Raw genomic sequence first — 12,681 nt, 5'->3', positions numbered from 1 at the left:
ATGCTTTTCAACGATAAGATTACGAAGATCTTGAGAGAGTTCTTTGCTTTTACCCATTATGAAGTCTTTCCTGTGTGCCTCCTGGGTAATGAGAAGCCTTTATAGGCCATCAATTAGGACTAAAGCAGCTGATATCAATTAGTACTGATAGGGGGCAGGGTTCCTCTCAATACTGACAGATTTCAGGTGATCTCCTGGCTTTCTATGCCATTTTGCACCGTGTTATCTTCATGTGTTCAATACTTATTCCCTGTGTCATTTCACTTTATTTATTATGACTCAACTTGTATACTTAAATGTTCTGATTCTTTTGTATGATACTGATAAAAATGCTGATGTGTCAAATACTTATTTTCCCCGCTGTACATTTCAGCTTGTGTCGAATGGTACAGATGTTGTTTGTGAGCTCTGACTAGTGCGCATCCGTAGTCATTCAATCAAAGGATGTGATGGCTAGATGTCCCCAGTTTACTCATTGCAGATCTCATTGGTTAAAAGCACAGCTTCATTCTCATGTATTTTAGGCTTCAGGTGCCCACACTGATTCTGAAGGCCTTACAGCAATCTTCCTTGATTCTGGCAACACGTTGTCTGAAATAGAATTGGACAGAACTCTAACATAAACATACACTCCTGGAAGCAGCCCAACCAAGGGAAAATAGGGAGGTGGTAATTTAGTGGTTGAGTCATTGGACTTTGCATCCAAAGTTCGAGTTAAAATCCCAGCCACACCAAGCTGCCATTCCTTTTCCCCTAAACAAGGCCCTTAAACCCATAGATGCTTAGCTGTATGATTGAGATAAATGTTACATGCTTTGAATAAGGGCATCTGCCAAATGCCCTAAATGTGGAAGTTTTGTAATGAAGAGAATAGACTATTGGGAATAATTTATTTTATATTACTGTAAAAAATATAATAAAGTCAATAGTTCTGATAGTGTTTAGGCCATGAGAAGGCCTTGCAGGTCCTGATGGTCTGCCACTGAAGAAATGCTATAATTTGGATTTTTATTTGTATGTGCATTTAATAGAATCTATCAAAAAGCAACTTTGCAGAGATCCAGATTTAGCCTTGTATACTAAATAAGTCAGAGGTGACAATGATAAATGGAAAAAGTAAGTCGCTGAGAAAGAAATCGGTGTCTGGGATCCGGATTCTCAAAATACATTTCAGGTTTTTTGTGATCACTTAAACACTGGGATTTATAAAGAAACATCATTAGAATGTTTCTGACAGCAAAGAATTACATGCACCAGCAAATCTGACTTCTGTGTGAGTGTCATTAAAAAGTGGCAAATTAAAGCTAATACTGCGCCTCATTGCACATTGCACTATAAAATAACATATAATGATGTTACCAGGATTAGGGGTTCAAGCCCCGGATCCAGGATCATGAGTGTAATCCATTCCTCCAGAACCAGGAGCAGGAACCAGCGGGAAACGCTGGCGGTCAGGAGTCCAGTAGATCACTGTATTAACCATGTAGATCCGACAATGAGTGAGGTGAAAACGGGAACTGAGGAACAGGTGCCGGCGATTAGCGCCGGGAGAGGCTGAGAGAGAGCCTCGGAGGGAGGCGTGGCAGGAGGATCCCTGACAGTCACGAACCAGAATTTCCTACTGGATTGGTCAAGGCCCAGGTTACCAACGACCGGCACAAGTATTGTTAGCCAACAGGGTACCGGTGGAAATTGGGCTACTGTTGGCCGGAGGAGAACGAGAGAAGGAAGACATCTACAGAGACAGCAGGGAAAGGAGAAGTGGAGGAGAGTGGAGGTTTGGATTGGTAATCCCAAAACTTGTGCAACCTTTTTAACTGTTCTATTATGGTGTGGATGGAAAGATAAATGGTGTAGGGGTGATTCTGAAGGAAGAGTACAGTAAGAGTGTAGTGGAGGTAAAAAGAGTTTCTAATAGAGTGATGAATGTGAAGCTGAAAGTTAAAGGGGTGATGATAAATGGTATCAGTGCCTTTGCTCCACAAGTGGGTTGTGAGATGGAGGAGAAAGAAAAATTCTGGAGTGAGTTAAATGAATTGGTGAAGAGTTAACCTAGGAAAGAAAGATTAGTGATTGGGGAAGACTTTAATGGGCATGTAGGTGAAGGGAATAGAGGTGATGAGGAAGTGATGGGTAGGTATGGCTTTAAGAAGAGGAATGTGGAAGGGAGATGGAGGTAGAGCTTGCTAAAGAATGGAAATAGCGGTGGTTAACATATAAGAGTGAAGGAAAAAACACACAGTTGGACTATGTCCTATGTAGAAGATGCAACCTGAAGGAGATTGGAGACTATAAGGTGTTGGCAAGGGAAAGTGTAGTTAGACAGCATTAGATAGTGGTCTGTTGGATGGCTTTGGTGGTGAGGAAGAAGAGGAGGAGAGTGAAGACTGAAAGAAGAATAAGATGGTGGAAACTGAAGGAGGAAGACTGTAGTGTGAGGTTTAGGGAAGAGGTCAGACAGGGGCTCGGTGGATGTGCTACAATTTAGAGCAATAAAGAATAGAGATGGAAGTGTGTTGACTAGTGAGGAGTGTGTGGTGAGAATATTTTGAGCAGCTGATGAATAAGGAAAATGAGAGAGAGAGAGAAGGTTGGATGATGTGAAGATGGTGAAGCAGGAAGTGGAAACGATTAGTAAGGGGGAAGTGAAAGCAGTGATTAACAGCATGAAGAGTGGAAAGTCAGTAGGCCCAGATGACATACCAGTAGAAGCATGGAGATGTTTAGGAGAGATGGCAGTGGAGTTTTTAACCAGATTGTTTAACAAGATTTTAGAAGGTGAGAGGATGACTGAGAAAAAGAGAAGGAGTGTGATGGTGCTGATCTTTAGGAATAAGGGAGATGTGCAGACCTGCAGTAACTACAGGGAAATAAAGTTGATCAGTCAAACCATGAAGTTATGAGAAAGATCAGTGAAAGTCAGGCTGAGTGACGAGGTGACCATCTGTGAGCAACAGTATTGTTCCATGCTGAGAACACAATATTTTCTTTGAGAACGTTGATGGAGAAGTATAGAGTAGGTTAGAAGGAGTTGCATGATGTGTTTGTAGATTTTGAGAAAGCGTACGACTGGGTTGCGAGAGAGGAGTTGTATGAGAAAGTCAGGTGTGTCAGAGAAGTATGTGAGGGTGGTGCAGGACAGGTATAAGGACAGTGTGACAGCAATGAAGTGTGCAGTAGGAACGACAGACTGGAGTTTGGGCTGCATCAAGGATCGGCTCTGAGCCCTTTCCTGTTTGCAGTGGTGATGGACACGTTGAAGGACAGGGTCAGACAGGAGTCTCTGTGGACTATGATGTTTGTGGATAATATTGTGATTTGTGGGGAGAGTAGGGAGCAGGTTTAAAAGAGCCTGGAGAGGTGGAGGTACACGCTGGAAAGAAGGGGAATAAAAGTCAGTAAGAGTAAGACAAAGTACATGTGTGTGAGTTCAGGAGTTCAGGTACCTGGGGTCAACAGTGCAAAGTAATGGAGAGTGTGTTTGAAAAGTGAAGAAAAGAGTGCAGGCAGGGTGGAGTGGGTGGAGAAGAGTGGCAGGAGTGATTTGTGATAGAAGGGTACCTGCAAGAGTGAAAGGGAAAGTTTATAGGACTGTGGTGAGGCCTGCAATGTTGTATGGTTTAAAGGCTTTGACATTGAGTAAAAGACAGGAGGTGGAGCTGGAGGTAGCAGAGCTGAAGATGCTAAGATTTCCATTGGGGGTGACAAGGATAGACAGGTTAAGAAATAAGGTTATTAGATGAACAGCACATGTAGGACGTTTTTTGGACAAAGTAAGAAAGACAAGATTGAGTTGGTTTGGACATGTGCAGAGGAGGGATATGGGGTTTGTCTGTACAAGAATGCATTGTTTGTTAGGTGGTCAGTTTGATGGAGTGGGCTTGTTGGATTGAGCCCGCTGTGTCTCCTTCATAATGTCCCACCGAACCAGTGCAATAATGATAAAAGGTGGCAAGATGGTGCCAAGCAAACATTTACAATGTTAAACAATCTTTATTTTCTCTCTTCCTGGCACCCCTTTTCTCTCCTTTTCTCCCTCCCTCCTGCTCTCTCTCTCTCTCTCTCTCTCTCTCTCTCTCTCTCTCTCACTCACTCACTCTTTCTCTCTCACTCACTCTTTCTCTCTCACTCTCTGTCTAGTTTACATGTTTCTGAGGTACCAGTGACAAGTGTTCCTGTCATTTTCCTCTCTTCTGATCTGCCTGAGTCAGATGCTGTCCTGATGCCCTACATGGATGGAGTTCTCTTCAATTGAAGGCCACTTTGTGCAGCTGGGGATAGTTCCACATCTAGTCTAAAGATTTAAGAAGTCACTGAGCAACTCAAGAACCTGTGAATGGATTTGGTCTGTAATCAATATCACTTGTCTACTACAATAGCTCAGGACCACAGTTTGCATGAACAGTTCTGAAAATGAGAAACTATTACCACACATCTCAACAATGGAAATGTAATGAATAGACCTGTCATTTCAAATAAATTATTTAAAAGACGTTCACAAAACCCAGGAACCTTTGTAATTCCTTAATATTATATGGCAATGGCCAAGCCATCACTGCTTCTACCTTACTGCTTCTAGGACTTCTGTTTGAAATCGAAGTCCTGCTTGTGGTTCTACAGACATGACACAAGATGAAAGATGTGCACACAAAGGACATTACAAAATGTTCAACACATTTAGTGTTGTGTAACTGAACAATGATTATGTAAAAGTAATGCAACTCTGCCTCACAGAAATACAGCTGGTCTGTGGATGTGCAATGTAATGAATTGCACTGGTATAAAGCATTTACTAGAAATTAATGATTCCTGACTGATTATTTAAAATTAACTTAATACAAAAAATTAACTAAATACAAAACTAAAACTAAAAATATAATTGTTTACTGGCATGTCTCATATGTTCACTATTAGGTTGTTTGTTTTAAGGTTAATTGATATTATTTTCAGCCAATCAGTTGTGGTAGGTCCACAAATTTTTTTTTAATTATTGATTATTGAATTTAGATTCATTATTGTTCATAGTTGGGTGACTCAGTTTGTTACACTGTGCACTGTTGGAATAGAATAGAATAGCCTATTTTTCACATATACATTACAGTACAGTGAAATTCGTTCTTCGCATATATCAGCTTACCCAGAAGCTGGGATCAGATCGCAGGGTCAGCCATGATACGACATCCCTGGAGCATAGAGGGTTAAGGGCCTTGCTCAAGGGCCCAAGAGTGGCAGCTTGGCGATACCGGGGCTTGAACCCCTAACTTTCCGATCAGTAACCCAGCACCTTAACCACTGAGCTCCCTGTGTACAAATAGTACATTTGGAATCTGCAGAATAAATTTTAATTAGGGCAAATATTTGCATGCAAATGTGTGTGTATATGTAAATTATTCATGTGAAGGCAGATGCAGAAAGTGTCACAGAGACCTCTAGTGCAGTGGTCCCCAACCTTTTTTGCACCACGGACCGGATTAATGTTGGACAATATTTTCACAGACCGGGTTTAATGTTGGACAATATTTACAGGGACCGGCCTTTAAGGTGTGGTGGATTAATACAACAAAGTAAAATGATATATTGAATATGAATAATAAACGTGAATCCACTGTGTTGTTTTATGTTCATTTTGCTAGCTTGGGGGATTAAATTTAGCGGTAATGTTTTATGTGTTACCGGCAGGAGCAGCCCCTTTAGGAAGGTAGCGGATGTTGGTAAGATGTGACCGAGGCATCTTTACATGCATCAAGAGTGAGTCATAGACAGATGTGGCGGAGAGATTCCGGTAATTTTCCAAAATAAAACATTGTTCATAATCAGATAATAAATAAAACGAAAATAATGTAAGTTATGTATTCTTTCTGTGCAGCCCGGTACTAATTGACCCACGGACTGGTGCCAGTCCGCAGCCCAGGGGTTGGGGTCTAGTGTATATCCACATGTAGCGTGAGGGGCGAGTTAAGGAGCCAGTAACAGGATCTGTGAGTGAGTGGGTGCAAGAGCATCGCCAATGTCTGCAAATAGCTTTTGATACAGCTAAGGAACGGCTGAGAGCTGCTGCAGTCCTTCGGAAGGAGCGTCATGACCAGCAGGTGACTTCTGTGGGTTTCAGGGAAGGTGAGCTGTTCTATCTTCGAGCTAATGATATTCGAGGAAGAGCAAAAATCCAAGATGTTTGGGGGCCTACAGTTTATAGAATAATTAAAGCCCCCAAAGACGGTGGGGCTGCCTATTCCATCTTGCCCCTTCATGGAAGTGGTAATGTCAAACGTGCATTGTGCCCATCTTCGAGCTGCACCGGTCAACTTGCCACCTGCATCCCTGGGTCCATCAACAGATACTGGTTCATCAGTAGGTGATGAAGAGCTGGCGGGAGATTGGTGGATTGCTCCTCAGTCTGTAGAAGAGGCCCCAATTTTGGATCTTGTTGAACGTACCTTGAGTCAAGAAGTGGGTGTCCCAGTCGTTGATGAAGATGTAAATCACACGGACGAAAGTTGGGATTCTGTTCCTAGTACTAGTGGATTTTAGCCCAGACGGAGTACCAGAGAGACTGCAGGAAGACATTCCAATCCTCATCATTTGCCAGTAGCTATAAGTAGAGTTGATAGGGCTACAGCCTCTCAAGTCCCTGGGTCTAGTAATATGACATTGGCTGTTTTTAGGCCATGGGTTTAGTTTTTCTCTTATCGTCGGAGCGCCGATAACAAAAGGGGGTAGATTGTAGTGAGGTCCTTTATGGGGCCTTTTATCTTAAAATGTACCTTTTTTTAAACGCATAAAAAAGCATAGCCCCTTTAAGAGGTAGGCCCCAGTGAGTGCATTGCCCCTTTAAGAGGAAGTGTCCCGATTAGCGTGAGCGAATGAACAAACGCTTCAGATTCCGTACTCTTATAAAGTGTCTGAGCAGCTGTGAGGAATGGTTGCTGCTTGATTGTCTGTTTGTTTCATCGTCAGATTTCTTCTCTAATAAGGTGAGCAATCGATGTTTTCTTTTGTGTTCAGGTAGAAAGAAGTATTGTTTTTTGGGGTTTTTCTCTTCCATAGGCTGCGTTTTTTTATGCTTTTAAAAAAAGGTACATTTTAAGATAAAAGGCCCCATAAAGGACCTCACTACACACACACATACCGTCCATACTCTGTGGCATTCAGAATAATTAAATCTTTCTCCCTTTGTTACACACCTTGGACTCTAGAGGGCAGTAATGCAGTACACACTTGCATCAAATAAATAGAGTAATAAATATCCTTAGTGAAGTTAATTCTGGAGAACTGAATTTTGAAGAAATTTGAAAGCATTTTGCATTGCACTTGTGAAGGATATATTGGTGAAGGAGTCCTTATCAAGTGCTAGTATGATAGAAAATTCATACAAAACCTAAAATATTTCTGTAAGGATTAATTGGCAGGGTTGAGATGTCCTGTCCAAATAAAGACAGGAGGTGGAGCTGGAGGCAGCAGAGCTGAAGATGCAAAGATTTCTATTGGGAGTGACAAGGATAGACAGGATTAGAAATGAGGTTATTAGAGAAACAGCGCATGTAGAACGTATTGGGGACAAAGTTAGAGAGACAAGATTGAGTTGGTTTGGACATGTGCAGAAGAGGGATATGGGGTTTGTCTGTACAAGAATGCTGAGAATGGAGCCGCCAGAAAGGAGGAAAAGAAAAAAGGCCAACGAGGAGGTTTAAGGATGTGGTGCAAGACATGCATTGTTTGTTAGGTGGACAGTTTGATGGAGTGGGCTTATTGGATTGAGCCTGCTATGTCTCCTTCATAATGTCCCACCGAACCAGTGCAATAATGATAAAAGGTGGGAAGATGGTGCCAAGCAAACATTTACAATGTTAAACAATCTTTATTTTCTTTCTTCCTGGCACCCCTTTTCTCTCCTTCTCTCCCTCCCTCCTTCTCTCTCTCTCTCTCTCTCTCTCTCTCTCTCTCTCTCTCTCTATCTCACTCTTTCTCTCTCACTCTCTTTCTCTGTCTGTCTAGTTTACATGCTCCTGAGGTACCAGTGACAAGTGTTCCTGTCATTTTCCTCTCTTCTGATCTGCATGAGTCATCCGAATGCCCTACATGGATGGAGTTCTCTTTAATTGGAGACCACTCTGTGCAGCTGGGGATAGTTCCACATCTAGACAGGAGCTAAAAACGAGTGGGTAACTCCAGGAAAATTCTCACTGTTTGATGTCCTATCAGAAGTCCATCAGTAAGACGGTCCATGAAGGAGGAGATTTTAACGTCAGCTGTAAATACCCACAATTGTTTAGGAGTGAGACCAAGTTTGTCTGCAAAGGACTTCAACCTGCTTCATGTCCTTATAAAGAATCTGTTAAAGACAGTAAAAAAACATTAAATGTGAGGAAATACTTCCTGTATGATGACAGAACAAAACAAATCTTCACTGTGAGTATTAGAAATGTAACTGAGCAGGATTCTGGTGAATACTGGTGTGGAGCTGAAGCAGCCTGGACATCTGATCATGGATACAAGGTTTATTTCACACAGATCAACCTGATAGTTACTGGTGAGTTTGTCTCTGCATTGTCTTCATGTCCATCATACAGTTTTTCTGACGTTTCAAACTTACAAAATGTAAAATGTATTGTGTTGCATCTTTACTGCTATCAGTCATTTATTTGATTCATGTACTTACACTTACTACATGTTATTCATTATCTAATTAAATGCTTCACTGATTTAGATTCACCGCAGTTTCAACCTCAATACCTACACAACCTTCACCACTTTTGTCTTCATCATCATCATCATCATCATCATCATTGTATGTACTCCAGCTTCTCCTTCAGGAGGTGATTTTGCTCAGATGTGCACCGCACACATACTATAACTACATGATTTTGGTGAATTTGATCCCTTATGAATGTACAGAATGTATGTAAAAGTGATTGTTTCTCTTCCAGGATTTTCAACTTCCACTGTGATCAATGTAGGTGTAATTCTGCTGCTACTTCTGATTGGAATCTCAGTCCTGCTTGTGATTCTACAAAAAGGACAAAAGATGAAAGGTATACACACATACACACAAAAAAAAACCACACACAGCAGGTAGTTTTGCTGTCTCACAGTTTCAGTGTCCAGTATTTAATCTTGAGCTCAGGTTCCTGCTTAACATATCTGACCTTGTAAAGGCATACTGGTAGGTGGATGTGTGACGTCCTGTAATGGACTGATTAAAGAATTTACTGGAAATGGATAATTCTTAATTGATTTTCCAAAAAAAACTCAATCAAACATTACAATAACAACAATTATAACATTTTCTGAGGACTTGACTGCTGTTTAAGGAGGTACAGCTGCTTCTCACAGGACTTCTGTCCAAATCACAGGGAACAACCAAGTGGTGATTGCCTTCATCACTGAGTTTATTCACTACCAAAGTTTATTAAGAAACAAATTAGGGTGAAAAACATTTTATTTATTTCTGTCTGTTTCCATTTCTATCAGGTTCCTCCCGCTCTCTGTGAGTATGAGGAAATTAAAGACACCAGACGACTTTCTGCCTCAGACACTGGATTTTCCACCATTTACGCTACTCCTCAACTACACACAATCCAATTATGCAAACACAGAGTTACCTGCAAGCGACTGTGATCCTATTGTTTATTATACTGTTTAAGTTCTCACAAACCCTCCTGATCAGGACTTTTACTCCACAGTTCAGTTACACTAACGTCCCTCTGATAGAGAACAGCAGAAAGTTTGATGTAGCAACAGTTTTCACAACACAACCACCAGCTCTAATGATGTAGTAAGGCAGATTTTTTTTTGCCAAGTGAATACAATGCAGTCAGTTATGGTGATTCATTTGACTCTTTTTTCATCATTTTAACTCTAAGTGGCATTGAAAATGTACTGTTTTGTTTAGATATTTATTCTGCTTATTCTCATTGTTTTCCATCTCCTGAACAATGTGAAGCAAAAAGATGTAGATGGTTTAGTTGTGGTATAGAATGTCTTTAGGTTACGTATGTAACCGTAGATCCCTGAGGGTACAAGACACTGCGTCAAACCGCTTTGGGAATGCCCCCGCATTGTCCACGCTCTGAATCACGTGTAAAATCCACCCAATTGGCAAGTCGTGACGTCATCAGCGGGAGACGTTGCGTAAACCAGGAAGCTACAAAACGGCTGAGCGATGGTAGGAGGCTTCTGAGGAAAAAGAAGGTAAGCACTTTCAGGGATGCAGGGAGTATAGTTGGCACTCGTTACCACTCCCCACCCCATGAGGGATGCGTCTGTCGTTAGCGTTACGTGATGACAAGGTGCTCCCAGGAAGGGGCCTTAAGTCAGGAACCCTCCATATATCCAAGGTTCGAAGAGCTCACCTCAAAACCTTGATAGTACGTAGTGGCCTGCCCCCTCGGGAGAACCCTCTGTCCTTTTGGCCTTACAGTGAGTGGTTGGCCTTCTCTCACTCTCCTGACTGCTGTGAGAATGGCTGCAATCCGGGCGGGAGACAATACTGCCCACAGCATGGTCAAGTCCCATACCACGCCCAAGTCCCATACCATCGGCCTCAATCCGCCGTCCTTCTTCGGAACAACAAAGCACTGGCCGTATTAGACCGACTCTCTGACAGAGGGAGGAACCAATTTGATGGCCCCTTTGCCTCAGGAGGATGCGTACTTCTTGCTCCAGGACCAGAGCCTGCTCGGGGCCCACCCTGGGGGTCTTGGTTTTTTTTTTCCAACCTACTTCACTCCTGGGAGACCTAGACACCTCGGTCTGTTGGTCTGGGGGAAAAAAAAAAACGGTAGGCCCCGGGGCAGAGGCTGTGCTACAGGACGCAGGAAATGCTCCTCCAGCTTGCTGGAAATGCATTGCTTCCGCTACTCATCGAGCCAAGCTATCATTAGCTTAGCAACGATCCATGTCACTACCTCCAGGAGCTCCTTGAGGCTGTGAGGAGTCCATGGGCTTGCTAGCATTCTAAAAATTTTCCTCTTTGGAGGAAGAAATCATGAGCACCACGTTACATGTGCCGGAAGAAGGAACCGCCGATGTGGTGCTTTCCCCGGGAGCACGGCCCAGCAGGAGAGGCTGGAGAGGACTCATCTATCTCCATGCCTTCCGCTAGGTCGGCCTACGAGCCCCACGACCTTCGGCGCCGCTTCACTTCGGCAAAAGCGGGACCTGTGTCGCGAGGGAGAGCGCTTACCTCGGAGAGCGCTCTCTGGGAGTGCATAGCCGCACGGCTAAAAATGATAACAGTTGACACTCTCTCGAGCCGACTAAGCAAGCTCCAAAGCTAAGCAAACAACACATCGGCTGTGTGTATCCCCCCTGAATAAAGCGGGGCAAGAAGGAACACACACAGTCGGAATTCTGCTTGCATTTAAAGCTCATGACTGCACAGATCCACACACAAAGCGCTTACCTTGTATTTCCTGAGCTGGGCTTTTGTTTTAGTATTCCTGAGAAGATTTAGTTTTCCCCTTTTTTTCCTGTGGATTTCTGTTATTTGTTTCTGGACAAATAGACTTCCTTGTGATAGATTTCTTGACATTATCATTTTCTCTCTAGTTGTTCTTGCACTGTTGTGGGCCTGACTGAAAAAACAGCTTTAATGAGGGAAATAGGGTGATAACCTGAGCAGATATTCTTCCACAGTGATACAAAAAATTGTACTGCTCTCATTTATATTTATATATATATATATATATATATATATATATATATATATATATATATATATATATATATATATATATATATATATATATATATATATATGTATTTGATTATTTATAATTTAATTATTTCAATTATATATCTAATATTCTCATTATTCAGATATATTATTACATTATATTATTAAGTGACATTACCACACCTGTAGTCCACTTAATTCCATGAATTTCCTTAGTTCAGACAATTTAATTTTGTATTATTAGACAGGTGCAGATTGTGGTGCATTTCTTTGTGTCTGAATTGATTTTTTTTATTGACATCAGTGCCTCTATTTACAGGATACAGTATAATGATATGTTCTTTTACAGATATAAAGTTGTTGTTTTTGTGAAGAAATTGATTAGGCACTGTTACATTTGTTATGCAATAAAATAATGAACAATAATTTTCTGCAGTTTAATGTTACTTAAGTATTTTATTGGCTGAACCAATATAATGATGTATTTATTGATTAAGGGCATCTGTGAAATGTATTGGCAGGCTGTGCATTTTACACCACAGTTATCGAAATATATACATCAATATCAAACAGAAACGCAGTATAACAGAGCGCTGTATCACAGACAGGTCTCTCTCATGCAGCCAGAATGAATGCATTACTAAAGCAATTCAACAAGTCTCCTTTCACTGCAGCTACACCTGCACCACATACATCAACTTTAGCAGAAACATCAATATTAACATCATAAAATGATCTCGAATTTTCCGTGGATTTTTTTAGCACCCTTTGAGTTCTCAGACCACACAAGCCCTGGGGATTGCGGGTTTCCTTGGAATTTTTAATAAAGGCGAATTGTGTGTTTTTGTGTCAATTCTAGACAAATGTTCAGCTTTTCTTGAAAAGTTCATTTAAAAATGGCCTTTTAACTGTATGTGAAACCAAATGAATTTCTTCTTCTCTGTCAGCCATTGTGGAATACAAAAACATCTATTAGCTACAAAAATATATTTTAGCTTCCGTAGCCT

At 41.5% G+C, this 12,681-nt stretch overlaps 3 protein-coding genes across 6 annotated transcripts in view; all 3 read left to right on the top strand.

Annotated features, from left to right (window-relative positions):
- Window positions 1–12,681, top strand: part of LOC124387485 (polymeric immunoglobulin receptor-like) — a 117,270-nt gene that overhangs the window by 62,004 nt on the left and 42,585 nt on the right. The gene's annotated exons all lie outside the window — the stretch shown is intronic.
- LOC124387734 (CMRF35-like molecule 8) overlaps window positions 1–12,681 on the top strand; it is a 56,581-nt gene that overhangs the window by 39,581 nt on the left and 4,319 nt on the right. The window lies entirely within an intron of this gene.
- Window positions 8,044–11,641, top strand: LOC124387813. Its single transcript, XM_046852417.1, has 4 exons — window positions 8,044–8,527; window positions 8,705–8,813; window positions 8,925–9,029; window positions 9,469–11,641. The coding sequence occupies exons 1-4, from the start codon at window positions 8,188–8,190 to the stop codon at window positions 9,638–9,640; spliced, it is 726 nt and encodes a 241-aa protein (XP_046708373.1). The 5' UTR covers window positions 8,044–8,187; the 3' UTR covers window positions 9,641–11,641.

This window comes from Silurus meridionalis, chromosome 1 (genome assembly GCF_014805685.1).
Source record: "Silurus meridionalis isolate SWU-2019-XX chromosome 1, ASM1480568v1, whole genome shotgun sequence".
NCBI lineage: Eukaryota > Metazoa > Chordata > Actinopteri > Siluriformes > Siluridae > Silurus > Silurus meridionalis.
This window is presented reverse-complemented; position numbering and strand designations above follow the sequence as displayed.